The sequence below is a fragment of the Lolium perenne genome, chromosome 5, assembly GCF_019359855.2.
Source record: "Lolium perenne isolate Kyuss_39 chromosome 5, Kyuss_2.0, whole genome shotgun sequence".
In the NCBI taxonomy this organism is placed as follows: domain Eukaryota; kingdom Viridiplantae; phylum Streptophyta; class Magnoliopsida; order Poales; family Poaceae; genus Lolium; species Lolium perenne.
In genome coordinates this window covers 222,494,295-222,516,305 of record NC_067248.2, presented here as the reverse complement: position 1 = coordinate 222,516,305, position 22,011 = coordinate 222,494,295, and the positions used below count along the sequence as shown (strand labels likewise).

The following is a 22,011-nucleotide window of genomic DNA, read 5'->3' as shown; positions in this document are numbered from 1 at the left end:
TTTGCGGGATTGCTTCATCCCGGATGAGTAGAGAAGCTCGATTTGGGCTTCGCTCTTCAACCCGGCTCTGAGCACTTTTCCGTATCCCCTCAGCAGTGTGGAGATGGCCCGAGCCGAGCTAACAAACAGCGGATCTCCTCAAAATCTCTGCTGAGAGGAGAATTTCTGAGTAGCCCCGGGCTACCAAACACACCCCAAGACGACGACGTAGTCGAGCCCTTCAGAACGGATACGACGAAGGAAACCTACTCGGGTTACAACTTACAACCACATGGTCGCTCTTTTTTTCCCCTTATATACGTGGACATATGGTCTGTTTTCATACTGTGAAAAAAATGGGTAGTGCTACGCGTCGGCCGACCGATCCTGCCCCCGGATCGGTCGTACAACCGCGGCTCGTTTCACGCATCGTATGGTCGAGGATTACCCCCAGGACATGTCGCTTTCATCGCAGCTGTAGTTGCGTCAGCCTGGTACAGAGTTGCATGTTGTCCCTGATCGTGCGTGCAGAGAGGTTCGATGCTTTGCATGCAGGCATGTGAAACCTAGTAAAAAAGGTTGGCTGCTAGCTGTAGGCCTGCAGCCTACCTTGCACAAGTGCCCAAGCTTTGTCGGTGCATGGCGCTGCTCACATGGTGGGTTCCACCTATTCTACTTGCTAAATCTCTAATCCAGCTAGCTCCACACCTAATTAAGTATAGAAAATGTAGCAATAGTGGTAGAGTATCATAAGATTTTTTTTGTGGATCAATAAAATTGTGGAAAATATTTGCAACATTTTGGGCACACTTTTCTAGCAACAATTATTTTGCTGTAGGTTTATTTATAACAAAAATTACCATCTATTTTACATAAATCGTAAATGGTTACAACAAAAAAATCGAACTTGTAGCTAACCACCTTCAAAACTTTACAACATCTTGGGTGTGTCTTCATAACAAAAATTAAATGGAATTGTTACAAAATTATTGAGTGTAAGCAAGCAGTAATTTCGAGAGAGAGAGAGAAACTTGTAGCTAACGCACAAAAACCCTTACAACATCTCGTGTGTGTCTTCACAACAAAAAGCACATGGGTTTCTTAAAAAAATAATGAGTCGTAAGCAACATCTTTAATTTCGAGTGAAAAACAAACATGTAGCAAACGCACAGAAAACCCCTACAACATCTCGCGCATGTCTTCACAACAATAATACATGGGTTTCTTACAAAAGATAATGAGCGTAAGCAACATTGGTAATTTCGAGAGAAAAACAAATTTGAAGCAAACACACATAAAACCCTTACGACATCTCGCGTCTGTCTTCACAACAAAACTCACATGAGTTTGTTACAAAAAAAAATGAGCGTAAGCAACATCAGTAATTTTGAGAGAAAAAACAAACATATGCAAAAAACCTTACCAAATCTAGACCATGCTTTCACAACAAAACTCATAGGTGTTTGTTACAAAAATAATGACCATAAGCAACAAATAATTAACAGAAAGACTTGGTTGTACTATAGTCCATAGCACACTGATTTAGTATCGTCGGCGATGAATTCGGCTTGAGGGTTCCCCGTCGGCGCTAAAGAAGGTTTGTTTAGATGCAAACCGATATCACCAGATCGAGCTCACTCGTGATGAATTTGACTCGTCTTAGCCTTATCAGAATTAGATTGCAACATTTTTTCATCATACACCTAGAGCTAAAGGAGCATATCATTCGTGTGTTCGAAGCTGAACACGGACCAGACATGACCTGTCAAGAAAAAATATAACAGTAATAAACCATTGACATATTTTTAGCGTCGCACTAGAAAATAACACGGTTAGTAGCTGGCTAAGTGTCATAAAATTCATTCTTTAGCAAATTAATGGTAGCCTATGAGGTCACATCATTTTTTAACCCATATGCTAGTAGTACTAGTACTACACACGCATAGTAGCACCCTGCAGAAGTGGACAAAAAGAGCTGCAGTAGCTGTGGTCCAATACGTGTGAACATGTGTGCTCTGCATGCGAGAGCAGGAAGCTAGAGCGTGAGTTGCATGCAAGCATCTATGCGCGGAAGAAAAAGTTAGCGACTACACCGCGCGAGGCAGGCAAAAGCACGCGATGCTAGCGCGAGCGGGAGGGACCGATCCGCGGACGCCGATCGGTTGGCCGAACGCAAGCATTTACCAAAAAAAATCTATATAACAGTGAACTGCGACAGAATTCATTCTCAGCTGACAAATGCAATATTCTGTACTGCATTTATCTTCTAAAATGTTCAGCAGGAACAAGCAGTAGTTACTCTACTCCTACCAGATAACATCTCCAAGTCACATGAGTCGTCAGACAATTCATCCATATTGCTCAAATTTTCATCTGGAAAATTCAGTGGTAGAATTAAGCAGACCGAACTGTACATATCAAGCTGGTTAAATAAGTTGTCAAGTTACGCATGAGCTCAACAGACTAGCTATTTCTATGATCCAACAAAAATGCGTCATGATCAGGAATACGGAGTTCTGAATATGAATATTTTATGGCAAACAGCTCACACGGTGCTGCATCGTCTCAGATTTTACTCCTGTATCTCATGCCAGATGAACTTGTCTGCATGGTTGTCTGCTCGCAGTTTCTATCATGCAGAATGAGGCCATGGTCCTTCTCTTATCTCAGAAAATGGGTATGCGTAGTGAGGTAACAATGCAGTGTAGTAGCCGACACAAGAACATCAATCGGCAAGAAGCATCCCAGGAGCAAATTGTGATGCACAACACATGTCCTCTCCTTCAGTAGCAACTGCCAGTTATTTCTCTAAAACCAGCTACTCTGATAACGGAATCAGAAGTGCATTCTCTCTGTGACTTCCCACAAACTGCTGTGATTAGGAACAATAAACTTTTGTTCTTGACCCTTTGGGATTTCTTATATAAGTAAGTACACAACAAATAGTTTTCACTTATTTTCAATTTAAATTATGTTACTTTGTACGAGAATTCTGCTGGTGAAATGTCCCTAGAAAACAGAGGGGAAAATATTTGAACTGCCGCATAGATTCAACATCAGCATAGCCAAGCGAAAACTGCATTTTTCATCAAGCAGTTGCACAAGGGTTAAAAAGTACAGAAGCCTTGCTAAATATTCTTCACTGCAGTTATGTTCTAAAATGTTCAGCAGAAGCAAACTGTAGTTACGAGCAAATATCATCTACAGGTCACATGACTCATCAGAGAACTCATCCATATTACTCAAATTAAAATCTGCAAAATTCAGTGGTAGGAATTAGGAGGCCAAACTGTACATAGCAAGTTGGTTAAATAAGCTGTCAAGTTACACATTATCTCATCAGACTAGCTATTTTTGCGACCAGACAAAAGCGTGCCGTGACCAGGAATGCTAAATATAGCTAATTTCTGAGAGCCAAGAACAAATGTGAAAATCTGGATGCTTGTCAAACAGCTCACATGGTTCTGCGTCGTCTCAGATTTTACTCCTGTATCTAACCACCTTTGCAAGTGTCTCCTGAACTGCCAATGTCTGGGCATGGTCGTGGCCAAGCATGACCGTCCTGATGCTGATGCAAGTTCTGCACAGCTCCTCGGCGCTGTCAAATAATCCTCCTCGCATCAGTAGCTTCGCCCTTGTCTCAAGCAGCATTGCTTTCAGCAGTGTCATCTCATGCCAAATGAACTCATCCACATGGTTGTCTGCTCGCAGTTTCTTCTTCCAGCACAGTGATCCCTGCTGCAAGTCCTGTAATCGTGATGCAATTGACTTCTCCGCATCCTCAAGGATGTTGGTGCACACCTTGAGTAACTCCAATGCCGAACTGCAGCGCGAGAATGTCATGAATGCCTGTATTGCCAAGGGTAGTGCTATCTTCTTGATGAAGAGCACCAGGTCGACTGCCTTAAGTTGAACCACAGGTGGCTCTGATTTGAAGCCAAACAAAAGGAATGCACTAGCCCACATGTGGTCTGAGTACATAGACATATTGCCAGTCCTTATGACACCAGATACTGCTGCAGATGCCTGTGTCAAACTACCATTGATCTTGCCGAACAGCTGCACAATTGGGTGAAGTTGAATCCAGCAACCTGCACGTTGAGTTGTTTTTCGCGCCAAGCCAAGTTTAACTAGTAAGTGTGCTGACTCCACCTCAGCTTTCCTTGCTTGCGGTGGTAGGAAGCAGTGTGTGCCGCACAAAAGCACGGTCTTAAGTGATGCACTCCACAACTGAAGGCTATTGGCTTTTGTTGGTAGCTTGCTGGCCATGGCAGCTAGTAGGGTTGACGATATGGGAGATGGAGCTAACCAAGAACCTACTGTGATCATCCTCAAGGCAAGGCTACCTCCTTTCACCTGGTCCATCAATGCGAAGCAGAAGACTAACACCTTAATCAGAAATAGATTGTTCTGCCATAAGTTTTCCTCGCTGGAACTGAGCACAATCATGTTATCATTTAACGATACCCGCTCAACAGCATCAAACAGAATACAAGGATCAACCATCAACTCAGACAACAGTGAACCAACAAGCCACAGCCCAAAGCTTAGTCGTCCCAGCTGCTCATCAAATTTCTTCAGAACTTCTAGTTCCTCAGGAGGGTAATCCTTCTTCTTTTTTCCTTTTATCAGGACCATAGCATCATGAAATAAGAGCTGCGGAAGATGCATTGGTTCAAGGTTCATCACACGTTGTAGCCGTGTCGTCACCATGACGTGGCTTGCTCCTGTGCTCCTTGGTATGAAATCTTGCAGGTCCTTCCCTTCCCACCAATCCCTCTCACTCTCGAGGTTATCAATGATAAGCAAGTAGGGCACATCCCTGAAAAGCTCTCTCTTCACCCTTTGAAAAGCATCCAACTCTTGCTCCTCAAAGCTCCTAATCCTGCCATGCTCCTTCTCAGCCTCAGCACTGATATCCAACCCCAAATACCTCGACAGATTCAGTATATTCTGCCTCAAGTACCTGGCCTCGCCTCCAATCCATAACACCATCTTGTACCGCTGTGAGTACCGGTATGCAAACTCCAATGCCAGCTCTGTCTTGCCAATGCCTGAAATCCCACTGATGCAGATCACATTGCCATTGGCATGATCCTTGCTGTCACACCTGAATCTTGACTTCCTGTGCTTTGATCTCTCCTTCTGAAGGCTTCTCCCTTTTACCGATGGCGGCTCGATCGCCAGATCAACCAATGTCTCCAACATAGGCTGCTTGCACTTGGGCAACTCAAAGCTGCTGAACTCGCCATTAGATGTCATCACCGCGTCACTATCCTTATCAGCGAATCCATCTGACACACCACTGGTTTCACAATTAGGCATGGTGCTCCTTGGGCACTCAAGATCTTCAACATCCCCGGTGCACCCGAAAAACATTCTCTCAATCTCAGCAAGCTCCTTCTCTCTTCCAATAAAATGTTTGTTCCGCGGAAATGGCAACCCATCATCACTCTCCTTCTCGCCAATTGCCCCTCGGCCAAGCTTCGACTGCAGCACGGTGACCACCCTTGACACACACCTCCTCCAGCTGCTCTCATCTGTCTCGAGCTTCAGCTCATGGCACCGCATTAGCCCCTCGAACGCCTCCATCCCCTCCTTATCTTCCGGCTTGCCATCAAACAGCCCTGCAATGTCCGGCACCCGGGTGTCGAACAAGATAGGCACCAGGTTCCTCTTCTGAGCAAAGAACCGGATCTCCTCGAGGACGAACGGGTTGAGGAAGCTGGAAACGGTGACAACCACAATGCCGAAAGCCGCCGAGCAGATGATACGGTCTGCAACCTCATGGCTGTGCGCGCCGGAGTACCTAGCCCGGTCGGTCATGAAGGAAGCGATCCCCTGCAGCTCCAGCTCTGCCTTGAGCCACCTGCAGAACCTGGTGAGGGGAGCCCCCTGGCCGTGGAACCCGATGTAGACGTCGCAGCTCCGGAGCTTGCCGTTGGACATCGGCGACGCGACAGCGCCCCGCGTGAGCGAGACGCGCGGCACGGGGAAGGAGAAGGACACGCGCGGCGCCGGCCCGCCGCCGCCATCGGAAGAGCGGAGCAGGTCGATGGCTCGAGAGTCGTAGCGCCCCGACGGCGGTGTGCGGGAGGCGCTCGTCGGCGCGTCGGTGTCGTCCGAGCGGAACCCGTCCGTCCGGGACGCCGGCGAAGGCGCGGCGGCCTGGGCGGCACTGGAGACCTGGGGGGATTCTTGATGTCGCGGGGGCGGCGGCTCAGCGACGCGAGGGGAGATGTAGGGGGACTGCAGCGCGGAGACGAACGCGGAGGACGGCGGCGACGGCGAGGAGGGGATCGACCAGTCGGAGCCGCCGCGGCTTCCGGTAGCATTGGTCGTCTTGATGGTGAGGGACTTGGCGGCGATGGGGATGTCGTCTTTGGGCGCCGCATCAAGAAATAACTGAACTTTTTGCTCTCCTCCTTCCATGGTTAGCAAGTCAGAAAATCTCAGTGGCAAGAACTTCCTAGGAATTCGGTCCTCCCTTCCTGTCAGAAATCGACACACACAAAAATTATTCTGTTGAATTCTGAACCAGTTTCATCAGGAATGTATGGATTCAGGGCCAGAATATGCAGTCAAAAAAAGGAAAATAAAAAAAGGAACTTGCAAGAACCTACAGCACATTCACCAAGCCGAATAGACAAAGATCTTTCAGAAGTTCATTACCAGCAATAAGCCTTCACGGATCCAACAAATCCATCATCATCAGTGTGGCGGCCGACCTGCCCAAGCTTCAAGAACACCCACCCAAGCCGACAGGAAAAGCTTCTAGGACTTAAAAAATGGTCAACTTTAGATATTCAAACCGTAGGATGGTACCCTTCCTATGATCTTGTCTCAGCTCTCACAAGTACCTTTCGAACAAAAACCCTCACTTCAAGGGAGTGAACTTTGGAAGCCGGTGGCGCTTTGTACTGTGAAAGAATGGAGGAGAGCTGGGGATGGCAAAAGAAGGAGAGAACAAAACAAACCGGGTGGGAAGATGACATCAAAAGGCGCAAGAGAAAAGAGGATCAGAGGACTAGGGGATTCCCGGAACTGCACAAGATCACGGCCGTTTGTACTATGAATGGAAAAGGCGGGCGGCCGGCGACCAAGACCGGCTGCGGCAAACCTCACTCTGATGATTCTTGGCGGGAAGTTGGGGGGTGTGAGGAGTTAAGGACGAGGAGGAGTACCCAGTACTCGACTGATAATACTGTGTGTTTCATTGATTTTTCACTGGTCGGAGCGATGGAACAGACACTAGATTAGATATACAGTATTAATGTGTGCTACTGAGGCGGGCCTGATGATCTTGCCTCTAGGGCGGCGATTCCCACAGCAATTTGCAACTAGAGAGATCTGTTGCGACTCGCAATTTGTACCACCAGAGCTTCCGTGATCATCCAAACGGCCATTGATGTTGGAATCACATCATACTCGTGAAGAGGGCCGGTGGCCCTAAGCTGGGTCAGCAGATTTGGAGGCAGAACGACCAGGCGACTGTACTGCCCTCCCCATTCAAGGCTGGTGCGAGGACGAGGACGAAGACAGACAAAAACCACCGGATCTTCCTGCCTCCTCACATGCTTGGCCACATGCAGCACTGCAGTCTGCAGAGATGCGCTGAAATTGAGGGTCGGCGACTTATCGATTGGATTTTCTTCTCTGACTATTTCTACCTACAGGGTTTATTCTCTCCATTTGCGAAAAGAAGACATGACGTTTTTTTTAGAAAAAAACAATTTTGGTTAAAAGTTAGTCCAGCAGTACTGATTCATGTCATACACAATTGATGCCATTAGTTTCATGTTTGAAAGAACTTTTAAACCGCACAATTTTTCCAACACATAATTCGCGCTTTAATGATGCGATGCTTGGTCAAAGGTACAATTTCAAACACGGGCGGGCCTTAGAAACTTATGGTTGTCAAATTTGTATTGGTGCTTGCAACATGGAGACTGGCTTATTTATCTAACTAGAAGATACCCCGCGCGTTGCAACGGAAATTTGAAGTGAATACTGTATAACTTAAACACATGAAAAATTAAACTAAAAACATTATAGATGAGAGAAAAAAATAATGCACTAAAGTGGAATAAAAAAGGAGTACTATGGTGAACCAAGGAAGCTTTCAAATCCTAGTTATATGGACATAGTAATGCCCTTTGTGGAAGAACCAATTAAAGTAGAACCTAGAAAACCTTGATTGTACCCCTATATGGGTGGCTAAACATATGTTGCCATCGACTCAATGTCACCTCAGAAAAAGAGTTCTGGTTGGTACTGTTTAGCATCGGAAAACGTTTAGTTTAGTAGCCGACAGATCAATTTTTTTTTTTTGAAGAATCAAACAGAAGAATTTAAGATCAAAGTAACAAAGTGCTAGGTAATTGTATGCAAAATTTAATAGTGTAATCATAAGAGAAGTGATTAATATTTTTCCAGAAGGTGAAATCTTTTACCAAATATTTTCACATATTTCAAGTGAAAGATTACCTAAAAGGCTTATAAATGATAATTTCTCAACTGAACCACAAAGTTTAGCATACACATGTGTAGACCATAGGAATGACTCCGTATTAATTCTTCTCCTATAAAGAACACAGTATGTCCATGAAGCTTTAAAGTTGTTACAATGATTTTCCCTTAATCAAAATCCGGATGAAGATTGTACTCCGTATATACTATAAAAAAACTGCAAAGAGGAAATAATAGACCTATCCATGTTAACTAAAAAATCAAACCTATAAAGAGTTAGTAATAGACATATTCATGTTAAATTTCACATGAAGATTCCCGGTAGTAAAGATCCAATTGAAAGGTTCTCCCCGTTTAAAAATTCACGTGAAGCTTTCCTGCAGAAACCGAACGACAATAAACAGTTTGCAAACTTGAATCATATGCGCGTCAGATCTGGCCCTCTCGTGCCAAAAAATAAGCTGATCGCCTCCTGTAGTGAGGAGAGAATTGCTGGAGCACTTTCCACTTCCTCCTCTACTCAGCCTAACAAACGTACAAATTGAAGCTACAAAAACTAACAAAACATCATATGTGTGATCGTTCAAACCTCGCACACACAAATAAGAAGGGAATTAATAGTAAAGTGGATAATAATTAGAAAATCTAAGATTTGGTAGCACCTGTGCCAGATGCGTTGTGGCCCGCGCTGTTAGCTTTCATGCACTGTGATAAACTCATGTCCTTTGTTGTACCTGTGTGATAAGATCGTGTCCTTGTTGATTACGGATGGGAGATCATCAGAAAGAAAAGATTAGAGGATAGAACAAACTGAGACTTTGCTGCTCCATCGCCATAGACACGAGAGAAACATCAAGGGAACAAAAGGGTAAGTGGATGGGCAATGGCCTAGCCGCACCTTGAGGCTTGAGCAGCCCAAATCGGCAGCAAAAAAAGATAGCTTGGGCAATTGAGCAGGCGAGCACAACAACCACCCTTAACGCACAGAGATGCTTACCTTGCAGGTTTTGGTGGAGGTCTAGACTGAAATTTGTATATAAGAAGAGGATGTGGAGAGGTAGCAGCGGGGCCTAAATATTAGTGGACAGTAGGGAAGAAGAAAAGTGGAGGAGGCGGTCAGGTGGTGCATGCATTACCAGCCGCCGACGATTATCTTTGGTAAGAGGAAGAGGAAGCGATAGGTTGATCTAAACAATGGCAACCTATTGAGTGTTGGGAATGGATTAACTCATACCAGGGCCTGGTCTTATAAAAGAGAAAGAGTACTTGGCTGCCTCCATCGGTTTTTTCTGCATAATTGTTGCAGTTTCTTGTTCAATTAAAGTGGAGGGACTGTGGACACGATCAGGTAATGAAACATAGAGAAATGAGCTGACATGGATTTTTTTTTGGCAGCGCATCGTTAGGAAATGGAAGACGGATGGTTCAAAGACGATAGTGCACATCTTTTGTGGAGGATGAATAGTTATGCGGTATTAATATTTGCATTGATGTTTTTGTAGAGCGGAGTTCCATGACGAGTGGCTTGTCTGCAGCCCAAATAGATGCTCAGCAACATCAATATTTGGATTAGCATGTGGCGTGCAGCCAAACGGCAGAACATGCATGCTATGCTGATGTGGTAGAGTTGCACGAAGTGGCACCATAGTATTGGTCAGAAATGCACATCAATATTTGGATTAGCATGTGGCGTGCAGCCAAACGGCAGAACATGCATGCTATGCTGATGTGGTAGAGTTGCACGAAGTGGCACCATAGTATTGGTCAGAAATGCTTTGTGACGTGGAAGCCTGCATGTGCACGAAAATGGGATCACCTATTAAGAATAGAAAGATCAGTTTGATCTTTTTTCCCACCTTCAGAAGGATGAAATCATTTATAGATCTAGAGACTTCGTTGAATTTTCTGAAGATTAGTTGGATCTTTGATTGAGTAATTTTTTTTATTGACCTCCTCCAGATCAGAGAGGAGGTCAAATTCGAGTTGCAATTCAACTTTGTTTTGTTAAGTTATTTTACTCTGCTTTGACATAAGATAGATGAAATCATGCTCTGTAGGATTTGAACCAACGACGTCGGATTTTGGAGACCCACGTTCTACCGAACTGAACTTAAAACACCTTCATTCATTCAAAAAGAAAATAGGTAAGCTATTCAGGAGTCGTCTAGATAGAGTACCGTAGTCAGTTAAGTAGGCCCGCCTGTAAGTTCATATTATTAAGGCTATGCCAAGTGGGTTCCAATGCTGCGCTGCGGAGGAAGGGGGTAGGATGGTACTTGAATCTATCTATGGAAGTAACTTAGTATTAAATTTCAACACCTATTATGGATCAGAGGAAGTATTTCTTACGATGTCGGGTTATGTATCTTGCATAGTTGTAACTAGGCTCCTAGTAGGTAAGTTTTCATGTCGGTTTTGGGTGTTGTCCCATACATTTCATTGTCTTTGTAAAGATGGTAAGCATTTGATTGACACTCGGACGAAATTGTAAATAATGTTTTTCTCCCTTTTGCGTCTTGGGCCACATGTCACATTATTTTGGACAAAAGTACCCTACGGTCTGGCTCCGTACATTGCTGCTAGTTTAAACCCGATCAAAGTTTATGTCAAATACGGATGGAAAGACATAGTACTAGTGAGTTTGTTTGTTTGTACTATTATGTTTCTCAAGAAAATGTATTGTGTATTTTTCAAGAATAAAACAGCAATGTCCCATTTTGTCAAATTTCTGGAAAAGGAACAGGGAGTTGTACTCTGGCTGCCGAAAGCCCAATACAGTCAACCTACTTCTTTCTCGGCCTTCAAGCCCAAATTCCTACGTGGTCCTCTTCCGTGGCCTTCAAGCCCAAATTCCTACGCAGCGGAGGAAGATTTGACTTGACTTGCTGTACTCGAGTCCAGATTTAGACTACTTGTTTCGAGGAACATTGCCGGCCGCCGGCAAAGCCAACAACACAGAATGGCGGCCACCGGCGCCGGAGAAGAGAAAAAGGCTGTCGCCGGGAGCAGCCTCCACAGCAAGACCCTCCTCAAAAGCGAGCAGCTTTACCAGGTAAATCAAATCCCCTAGATCGCGCGGATTGAATCGCCCAAAAGCTTTCGATCAGTCGGACTATCCATTTTTAGATGAATTGACGATCCAATTCCCCTACACGTTTCTCTGCGGTAGTACATACTGGAGTCCACGGTGTTCCCGCGCGAGCCCGACTGCCTGCGCGAGCTGCGCATCGCCACCACGACCCACCCCATGTAAGGATCCCGTTCGTAGCCTGTCCTGTTCTCTTGAATCTTCGCTCGAGCGGTTCTTGCACGGCGAGTGTTTGACGTTTTGTCCGTACGGGTGTACAGGGCTGGCATGGCTGCGTCGCCGGACCAGGTGCAGCTGTTTGGCCTCCTGATCGAGATGCTCGGTGCCAAGAACGCCATCGAGGTCGGTGTGTTCACCGGGTACTCGCTGCTAGCCACCGCCCTCGCCCTCCCCGACGATGGCAAGGTTAGAGTTCTGCCGTTTGCTGGCTTCCTGTTGTGCGAGCACGACACGATCATCGTTTCCTGATGAATGACAGGTTGTGGCCATCGATGTCAGCCGCGAGAGCTACGACAAGATAGGGTCGCCGGTGGTCGAGAAGGCCGGCATGGCGCACAAGATCGACTTCCGTGTGGGGTTTGCACTGCCGGTGCTGGATCAGCTGGTGGCGGAGGTACGCTCTTCCCTCTGCCTCCGTGTTGCAGCGATGACATGACATTGTCATTCACATGAACATGATGGTGAGCTCATGAGTCATGACATGGCCATTGCAGGATGGCAACAGTGGCAAGTTCGACTTCGCATTCGTGGACGCGGACAAGGCCAACTTCCACCACTACCACGAGCGGCTGCTGCGGCTGGTTAGGGTCGGGGGCCTCATCGCCTACGACAACACGCTATGGGGCGGCTCCGTGGCCTCGCCAGACGACGAGGCGTTGTCGGAGCGGGACCGCGAGCTGGCGCGGATCGCCAGGGATTTCAACACGGCGCTCACCGGCGACCGACGTGTCCAGGTGTGCCAGCTCGCCATCTCCGACGGGATCATGTTGTGCCGCCGCGTCGCCTGATCGATCGGCTGACTGGCTGCGTCGGCTTGCGGCAATGCTGGTGCTTGGAGTCTGAATAAGCACCATGGGTTGCAATAATGTCAAGCAGAACGATGTATGATAGGATTGCCAAGGTGGTGCGATGTTGGAACTTGTCGGGCTGTGTGTATCCTCTGTAGAGAATGAGTGTAAACTCTTTAGGATTATACTAGCATTACCCTGCGACATTTTGAATTAATAAACCTTTATCAAAGAAATATGTTTGTTTCAACTTATTATAAGGCAAATTGTAGTGAGCCACATCATCTTAGGAATATCTGACGGATTTGCATACCAGGTATCCTCTTCCTGCACCGTAGCCACATGCCCACATCAAAGTAGTGCAAAACTGAATTTTTCCCAATGAGCTTACCCACGAGCCACGATCTCCTTATTCCAGGCTTGGACTGGCACTTCCTCAAGATCACGGGTGCACATGGTGATTCAGAACAGTGGCACTAGCATGAGCAAAGCGGCTGACCATTACATCCAGGCCATCAAAGGTGAACCGACCTTCAGTGACCCCCTCCTCGCGGTGGTGGCCGCAGGTGAAGGTAGCGAAGAAATCTTTCAGGTAGAATGACACCACCAAAGATCCGCAGCGGCAGCTTGGCCTTCTTGGAGATGAGCTTGGCCAGGTCGTTGGCATTTGCCCTTGGACGGGTGCCAACAAGGCGGATGATTGCAACATGGTTGGCGACGCCCTCAGCCGCCTTCTCGATGGCGGGGTTGGAGTCGACGACTAGGTGGCCCTCCTCCAGGCGCATGGGAGAGGGTCTCTTTGAATTGTGTGTGTGTTTGTTATTATAAGGCAAATTTTTATTGTTGTTCATTGCCATCGAGTAATTGTTGTTCAGTGTTGTTCTACAGATGATTGAAGTATCTACTTTGTGTCCAAGGGTTGGTCTACAACATCCATTACGTTTTTGCTAGTTCTAGGGCCAACTAGAATTAATTTAGTTTTAGTTTGGCTATAGAACTAGTATTAGATTTGCACCATGATTCGTGCACGTCAAAAATACATATGGTTGTGACATTACAAATCTTTTTCCTAACCGAGAATTAAGTTACTTCTAGATCGAACACAGAATCGACATAGAACAATATTGAAAACTACTAATACTCCTAGTACTGTATAATAAGAATGTCAAAGCTTGCAATCTAGATAGGTGGATCGCCTAGCTATAGGTAGAGGTACATTGCGTAGTAAACTTGGGGGAACCGCAACGCACGGCAGCGCCGCCTACCCGACTGCCCCTGCAATCTGATACCGAGGACGTCGTACAGCTTTCCGAGCCATACGAGCGCGACGGGACTGTCATGTGCAATCTCAAATCAAACACCGCCGTCTGCGCAGCAAGCTTATCCAGCGCATTGGGTGCCGTCCCTGTCGCCGTGGCCACCATGGGTAGCTCCGCCGTTCTCCGCGGCCTGGCGCACGTCCGCCGCATCTCGGCGGCGTTGGTTGCCGCGACCTGGACGCCGCCGTAGAGCACCTCGACGTACGTGTCGGGGACGGTGCAGGCCTTGGTGCCGTGGCTCCGTGAGGCGATGCGGAGGGTGAGGTTGAATGAGGGGGCTGTCGTGAGGTCCGGGACGACGGAGGCTGAGTCCACGCGGACGGAGTAAGCCGGGTCGGCGTAGCCGTAGTACTCGACAAAGAAAACGACGCATCCAGTGATGACGGCGGCGATGAGGAACACGATACATGTACAGTGAGCCTTTCTTCTTTTGACCTTATCGGTAGCATTGTGCTGTGTCTCCCTATCTTCATGGGGTCTCTGCATCTCGACGTCGTCGTCCATCCCGGCCGTCATCGGCAGCCAGCCCATGTGTGGTTCTTTTTAGAGAGCTGATCGAGGAGGGTTGGTCTAGTTTGACGATTTAGGTTTGGCCTTGGCTGCTGAGTTGCGTCGTATATATGCAGGCAACCCCGGCTATGCTATGGAATCTCAGGAAAACGTGTTATGAGAACCTGCCGGACGATTTCCGGTGGCCTCTCGTAATTGGTAGGCAATTATTTCCAAATACATTACATGGATAAGGAAGGTTTTCTTTATACAATCACTAAGGAAACAGGTGAAACGCATTACCGTCGCCACAGCCTGGGGAACCGTCGGCGTAACACTGTGCCAATAGCCATCTCAGCGTATCACCGTCGGCATAGCTCACGTCGGCGCAGCTCCAGGGCCGTCGGCATATAGACCGTGTGCCGACGACCTTCCTCCACCATGAACAAGGTGCCAAGGTTTTATATTTTTTTGAGTTTTTTGAATTACTTGTGCTTGATTTAAAATGGCGTGTATGAACTTTGTTACCAAGGGGTGTAATATTGCTAAAATAAAAGTAGACCCATGATAAAATAAATGTATCGTTAAAAAACCTCCACAAAGAATGTACGAGGCTGAAATTTAATTTGTTCGTTCTTAGAATTATTTTTGGTAGACATGAAAGAGTCGAAAACTCTAGAAAAAAGGCCGACCTCTGAGAAGGGAAGAGACTTTCTCCGCGCGCGACACGTGGTTGAACGTGGGGCGCGGAATTTGCCGGTGGACTGCCTCCGCGCTCGACACGTGTTGGTTTCTGGTGATTTTGCGAACCGTCCACTTCTCGTAACAGGTCCGCTACTGACTTAACGGGTTTACGGGGACCCGTTACGCGTGTGCCTTTATCTCCGTTTTTTCCCTTATTCTTCTTCTGTCGTCTGGGCTGGTCGTGGGTTCTGGTTCCTTCGGCTGGTCGTCTCGTCGGCGGCGCTGCTATTTTCCCTTCTCCTCCGTTGCTGTCAAGAACCTCTCGCAACTCATCGTCAGCGGGCGTCTTTCCTGCTCCAGTGGTAAGCGCTGTCGCGTTTTTCTGCCTGCTAAGATCTTGGTTTTTCCCTTTGATTCGATTAGATCGAATCAGTTTTTTCCCTTTGTATTTCCGGGCTGTGAGTTTTCTGGGGAATTAATGGGAGGGAGGTAGCACTTTCAAATGGAAAATATGCGGAAGGCGGATGCAGATGCGTTTTCTCTCAGTAAAGCCGTGCTTTTTTCATCGATTTCTTCCGCCGCTTCTTGGTTATACACCTTCTGAGGAACATTAGTTAGGGTTTGCCTTTGTCGGAGTAGCCGTATAATTCCACATTTCGTGATGACATGCATCTTATTATTTAGGGTTTCTTTGTCTTTTTTCTTGTCGATTTACCCGCTCTGGAGGAGCCGCTGAGTTTCCCGTGTCGTGTTGACATGCAGATTCGACGACTCTGGTGGTTCTTGTGGTTTCTATCTGTGTATTTTGTTGTATTGTTTGGTCTAGTTTTATCACACATCGTACCTGAACTAGTTCTAGGGTTTGTCCAGTGCTTGTTCATTAGATGGTTTTGTACTTCTGTATGTCCACCCGTTTCTGTCTGGTACTTGCTGTCCTTTGTGTCTGGTACTTGTTCGTGTTTGTCCTTGGTACTCGTGTGACAATTTGTTCTGTACTTGCGTAGCTTAGTCTATCGTACTTGTGCACCTATATCTCTTGTACTTGTGCACCTATATCTCTTGTACTTGTGCATCTATTTTTTTCGTACTTGTGCACCTATATGTCTTGTACTTGTGCATCTATTTTTTTCGTACTTGTGCACCTATATGTCTTGTACTTGTGCACCTATATCTCTTGTACTTATGCATCTATTTTTTCTGTACTTGTGCACCTATATCTCTTGTACTTGTGCACCTATATCTCTTGTACTTGTACTTGTGCACCGACTTGTATTGTAATTGTGCACTGGTAAATTCATATTTGTCTGTTTTGGAAGGTATGTTGTCGGTGCCGTGCAGTCTAAACTTGTACGATTTGTTTCTTTTCTAGAGTTTTTGGTTGTGCTAGTGTTTACCTGGTTGTTTTTTTTGTCTAGTTTCCCTTGGTCTATTTGTTGTAGATTTTAGCGGCAGCAAAGGTGCTGCTCTGTTACATGTCTTCGCAGTGCATGCGTGTAAATTGTGTTGCTTTCTTTTGGTTTGTTTGGTTGTCGGTGTATTTGCGCCAGAGGCGCATATCGTTTTAGATGTGTAGTGAAGATATGCAATTGCGACGACAAAGGTGGTTTGTGTGGTTTCTCTTGTAATCTTTTTTTGTTGTCCTGTTTTTTCTAGTTTCGAAAGTGATAAGCTGCACATATTGTACTTGAACTAATTTTAGTGTTCTCCAGTGCTTGTTCAGGTTGGAAAAGATGGCAGATCCAGGTTTTCACTCTCGTGCGGATATTCCTGACCATCTTCGTGAAGCAGTCGATCGTCACATCTCAGATATGTTTCCTGGTGAAATGCATAATGATGTAAGGTTTTTTATTATGTCTTTTGATTTTTAATTGTTGTGTTATTGTAAATTGCATTCTTAATTGTGTTTTTTATTTACAGTTACGTTGTAAGTTAAGAGAAATGTGGAAGACTTTCTTCACTTCCTCGATGATAAGAATGGGACATGGTCTTGTTGATTAGATGCGTGATATAGTTTCTCTTTTGTCAATTGAGTTGAAGAAGCAGCCATGTACTTGCAAGGGAAAGGAGCCTAAAACTAAAAATGTTGTTGGAGTGGATGCACGCCCAGAGATCATCAGGGGCGTCCGGGTAGTCTCAAGACCACCCAGCTCTGATGCACCTGTGGATGGTACTGACGAGCCTTTCATCGACGAAGATCCTGAACCTGATGATTATTGTATTGAGGATGTACACGCAAGGGAAAGGAGCCTAAAACTGAAAATGTTGTTGGAGGTAGTTCTGTGGCCCAGAAGTATGATTCCTATGCAGACGCCGATTCTGATGATTGTCTTGAGCTTAAGGATCTATCTGGGGAAGAGGAAGTCCCTGTAACTGCTTTGCAAAGAATGTTGTTTGCTGATGTACTTGAGGCTCCTAGGAATTACATTGAAGGGTAACCGTTGGAATTCAATTTTCCATCTATTTTTCATCTATTTTTGTATATACGGATGTTTATTCTTGTTGTTTTTAACAATTGCAGTGCCGAGAAAATACTTGAAGTTGGTGGTAAGTCTGTCAGCTGGCATAGTTTCTACCTTGCTATGAAGGGTGGTGGGTTCATGGATCCTTCTGTTATGGATGTTTTTCTTAAGTGCGTTGATGATGGTCTTGATTTCTTATTTATTCCAAGTTCTTTGGCGGTACGTCATGTGTATATGTTTTAGATTTATTTATTTTTTAACTAAATGTTTTTAGCATTTAGTTTTTTAAACATCTTCTTGTTGTTTTTTCCAGCATATTCTTGATGTGGATGAGGCGGACCCTATTCATCTAGCTGCAAGTTTTGCTGAACATGATCTGAAGTACTATAGTTTGGATAGGGAAGAGGCATGTTTTTCATGTTTTGTTTGGCGATTATATTTTTTCTACTACAAGTATCGTGGATGCTTTCTTATTTCTCGTGGGATTGTTTATTTTCAAACAGGTCTACATTACTTGTTGCGATTACAGTCATTGGTGGGTTATCTTTGTCGACTTCCATTTCAGGAAATTTAGAGTGTCTAGCTCACTGAAGTTGACTGAATCTCAGATGGCTTCTACTGAAAGAATTGTACGGTTTTCGTTGTAATCTAGCTAATTAAATAGTTATTTACACATGACAACAATAACTTTTATTTTTTATTCTTTTAGTGCAAATCATTCAAGAAACTTTACAGTCATCTTCATGGTGTCGAGGGATTAAATATCTCATTGTTCAAGATAAAAGTTTGCGGCACCCCTTCTTGTTCAGTGTAATCATATTTTCTTAATGTGATCTATGATTTTATTTTGTTTACTGTGTTTGGATTTAGTTTTTTCTTTCTTTTTGACCATTAGGACAAGCGCGAGGCGTGACTGTGGTATCTATGCAATGAGGTTTATTTGGGTATCCAAGGATAATTTTTACCCAAATGTATTCAAGGTAGGTAATGTGTTGTGTACATACTTTTATTCAATAGTATTTAAGTCAGGTTTTTAGTACTTGTTCACTGTATGATGGTGCATGTCAATGGTTCTGTTTAGTACTTGTACATCTTTTTGTTTGGTAGTTATGAACTTCTTCGTTTGGGGCTTGTGCATTCTGAATTTTTGTGCATTTTTCGTTTAAGATAATTAACCATTGTGTTGTTTCGTGTTTTTCAGGCTGACATCGAAAGTTTTCGACAGTTCTTCACCGGAATGATGCTCACTTATGATTCTCCTGATTATTTGGCAAGTTTCGTACGCGAACAGATCGAAGAATTCAAAAGTAAGTACTGTTTTTTAATGGTTAACCTTTATTCACCAGTGAAGTCAATGAAGTGAACTTGATTGTACAAAATAAGTAGATAAGAACATTACATATCCATTCAATTGTCTGTATCATATATTCTAAATATTCATGTGGCCTCCTCCTTGATTGATTCCTACTTTTGTTGCTCTCCTTTTGATATCCTTTGTTCATCGTCGACCTCTGCAAAATAAATATATTTTAAATTTATGTTTAGCCTGTCGGAAAAAGCAGATTATTTGCATCAGTAGGTTTTCATCACTAACAAAGTAACTTCATGGGCACACTTACCTTGTTAATATGTTTTTTGTACCAAATACTAGGTATTCCATGTTGCATCTTATTCTTCCGTTGTGGTAGTACATACCGTACGTGTTTCCTGGTTGTGTTGTTCTTTCTGTTGTGTTACTATCATTATTTCTGTGTGTGTTGTTTGATTGATCATGTGCTGTATTGCTTGTATATCTCTGTTGTGATGCTGCTGCTTCTGCTGCTGCTGCTTGTGCTGCTGCATGTGCTGCCTCTGCTGCAATTTGTGCTTTCAGTTCTCCACATCCTGTTTTGTTGTGTCCTGATTTTTTGCAGTGTCCGCATTTTATTTGTCTAGTTTTCTGTCTTTTTTCTGAACCTGGCATCATTATGTCCCCTCTTTTTGTTCCTCTTCTGTCGGACATTGGTGGGTCACGCAATGTTTCGTTGCTACCTGTTTCTTCATCATGAAGTTTTTTAGCTCCTTCATCTTCTCTTATTGCTGCCAGTACTTTTGTTTCCATATCACGCATACACTGAATCATGACATTATATGCTTTGTCATTTGGGCACGCTTTGTTGCAAAGTTCTGCCATATGGCTCATCACACCGGCAAACCTTTAGTGTTTCGTCTCCGCAAGAAGCATCTGCGACATTTCCTAATGTTGCGAGTTCCATGTCTATGTCTTTTCTCCATCTTTTAATCACAAAACTCTCTGGCAAATCATTGATCTCCATGTGAACCATTGCTTTTATTACATGGCAGCAATGTATACCATCCCTCTGCATCTTTTTGCAGGAACACATGAAGTTCTTTTTTTCATCGTCAAATGTGACGTCAAACAACTCCCTTTTGAATTCCATGTGGTTGTAGAATTTCACTATTCTTTTCAGCCGCAGGTGGCGACCAGGTTCAAGTGATCCATCTACCTTGAATGCCGTGTTGTTTGTGATCTCGATCTGGAACTTCTCGAATATGTCATTTGTGAATTGTTCAAGAGCTTGCTTCTCAAACGGGTGTCTTGTTACTAATTTTGCTGTTTTCAGTGTTGATGTGAGCTTCTTCTTGTCCAGGGCAGATAAGCACTTGTCTTGTATGACCTCATATTGTTCAAGGAACATTGTTATTGTGTCTGTGTGCTGGCTATATCATTTCCACATGTTATTTGTGCTCTCGCTCCTTCCTGTGCTTGATGAGAATGGGTAAAATTTATCCATGAAGTATGCTGGTACCCACCTGTGTCTTATCCTGAATAACTTGCTTAGGTGTTCTTCTCCGCCAGCATTGTAATCCTCTATCACTTTATTCCATCCCATTTCGAACTCAGCTGGTGTGAATGCGTTCTTTGCATTGTACATTAGCATTTCCGACAGTCCTGTGTTTTTTGCAAAGAAGGTGCTCTCTTTCTGACTCATCTTGGTCACGATGTGGTAGTAGCAGTTCCTGTGGGTTGTGGACTTTAGAACTGTTTTTATTGCTTTCTTCATTGCTTTGTCCTGGTCTGTTATTATTGTCTTTGGTTCTTTTCCACCCATGGCCTGAACAAATGTTTCCAGTACCCATATAAATGTATCTGTTGTTTGATCCTTGAGCAGAGCAACGGCAAACAGTACTGTGGAGCCGTGATTGTTCACCCCAACTATAGGAACAAATGGTAAGCCATACTTATTTGTGCTGAAAGTTGTGTCGAAAGATATATAGTCACCGAACAGATTGTAGTTCATTACGCACATTGCGTCCATCCAAAACAGGCTGCGAACTCTTTTTTCGCTGTCTATTTCCATGGCATGATAGAAGCCAGGTACTGTTTTCTGGAGTGTCTTGAAGCGTTCCAGGCACTTCTGGATGTCATGGTCCTTCTCTATTTGTTGTTGTTGACTCTTTATGTTGCTTAGATCAACAACATCGAAGGGTATTCCACGGAATTTCCCTCTGATCGACCGGAAGATTAACATCATCTTCCTTGGTGGCAGACGTCCCATCTGTAGTAGATGAATTAATCTCCTGTCGAGATCAGTCATCCTTTTCTGACAGTGTGCAAACCTAATGAGATAGTCTGTTGGTTCCAGCAGGTGGTTTTGTTCTAATTGAACCTTCTTGATGTACCAGTATCCATCAAATTCTCTTACAATTATGTGTGCTTTACAGCCAGTCTTCAGTAGTATATTTGTTCTCCTGTGCGACGATGGTTTGGCATCTGTGTTTGTGCATCCTTCCTTGTTACATAAGAACGTTTGCATGTAAATTTCTCCGTTTTTGCCTGATCTCTTGCTGCTGGACTTCTTCACTGCAAATCCTTCCTTTCTTGCATACAGAGCGTATCTGTAGAATGCATCGTCTCTTGTTTTGAAACGGGCACCTTCCTTTGGTATAGCTGCACTGATAATCTCTTCAACTGCTGGGTAGTCATCTGTGTGGAACATCTTGTCCATTTCCTCTTCCATCTTTGTTGGAGGATCTGGATTTATTTCTGGATCATCATCCTTCAGTTCTTCTTTTGTTTCTTGTTTGGTAGCTTGTTCATCCGAGGGCGAGTTTGATTCTCCTGTGCTGTGTTTCTGCGATGATGAATAAGCTTCCTTTTGATTTGTTTCCTTTGGGGCACTTGTTTCTTCGTCGGTACTTCCCATTTCTCTGTATTCCTGAATTCATAACATTCATATTGTGCATCAGTTTTTGTAAGATGGTGATCCAGATGTTTAGATATTTTAATGTTTCTTTCCACATATAACAAAGTGTGCACTGTTTTTGAAATCAAAAGTACGTACCTGGTGATCGATGATTTTGTTTCCCGATGTTTCTGTACATGTGTATGCTTCATATGTTTCCTGTAAATTAAAGGTATACAAATAATTTTTTAATGCATTATTTTAAATGTAATTTGTAATTATAATACATACATGTAGTTACTACCTTTGTATTGCTTGTTGTGCTATCAC

At 44.4% G+C, this 22,011-nt stretch overlaps 2 protein-coding genes across 3 annotated transcripts; one reads left to right on the top strand and one right to left on the bottom strand.

The window, feature by feature from the left end:
- Window positions 1–3,199: 3,199 nt before the first annotated feature.
- LOC127302027 (uncharacterized) lies at window positions 3,200–7,441 on the bottom strand. Of its 2 annotated transcripts, none has more exons than XM_051332369.2 (2): window positions 6,652–7,441; window positions 3,200–6,470 (listed from the first exon to the last, which is right to left on the bottom strand). In XM_051332369.2, the coding sequence occupies exon 2, from the start codon at window positions 6,409–6,411 to the stop codon at window positions 3,454–3,456; it is 2,958 nt and encodes a 985-aa protein (XP_051188329.1). In that variant the 5' UTR covers window positions 6,412–6,470; window positions 6,652–7,441; the 3' UTR covers window positions 3,200–3,453. The 2 variants fall into 2 exon arrangements, with proteins under 2 accessions (XP_051188329.1, XP_051188330.1); XM_051332370.2 differs by having other exon boundaries at window positions 3,200–6,466.
- Window positions 7,442–11,332: 3,891 nt separating this feature from the next.
- Window positions 11,333–12,797, top strand: LOC127302028 (probable caffeoyl-CoA O-methyltransferase At4g26220). The gene is made up of 5 exons (XM_051332371.1): window positions 11,333–11,500; window positions 11,618–11,697; window positions 11,797–11,941; window positions 12,015–12,149; window positions 12,250–12,797. The coding sequence occupies exons 1-5, from the start codon at window positions 11,408–11,410 to the stop codon at window positions 12,541–12,543; spliced, it is 747 nt and encodes a 248-aa protein (XP_051188331.1). The 5' UTR covers window positions 11,333–11,407; the 3' UTR covers window positions 12,544–12,797.
- The last annotated feature ends 9,214 nt before the right edge of the window (window positions 12,798–22,011 follow it).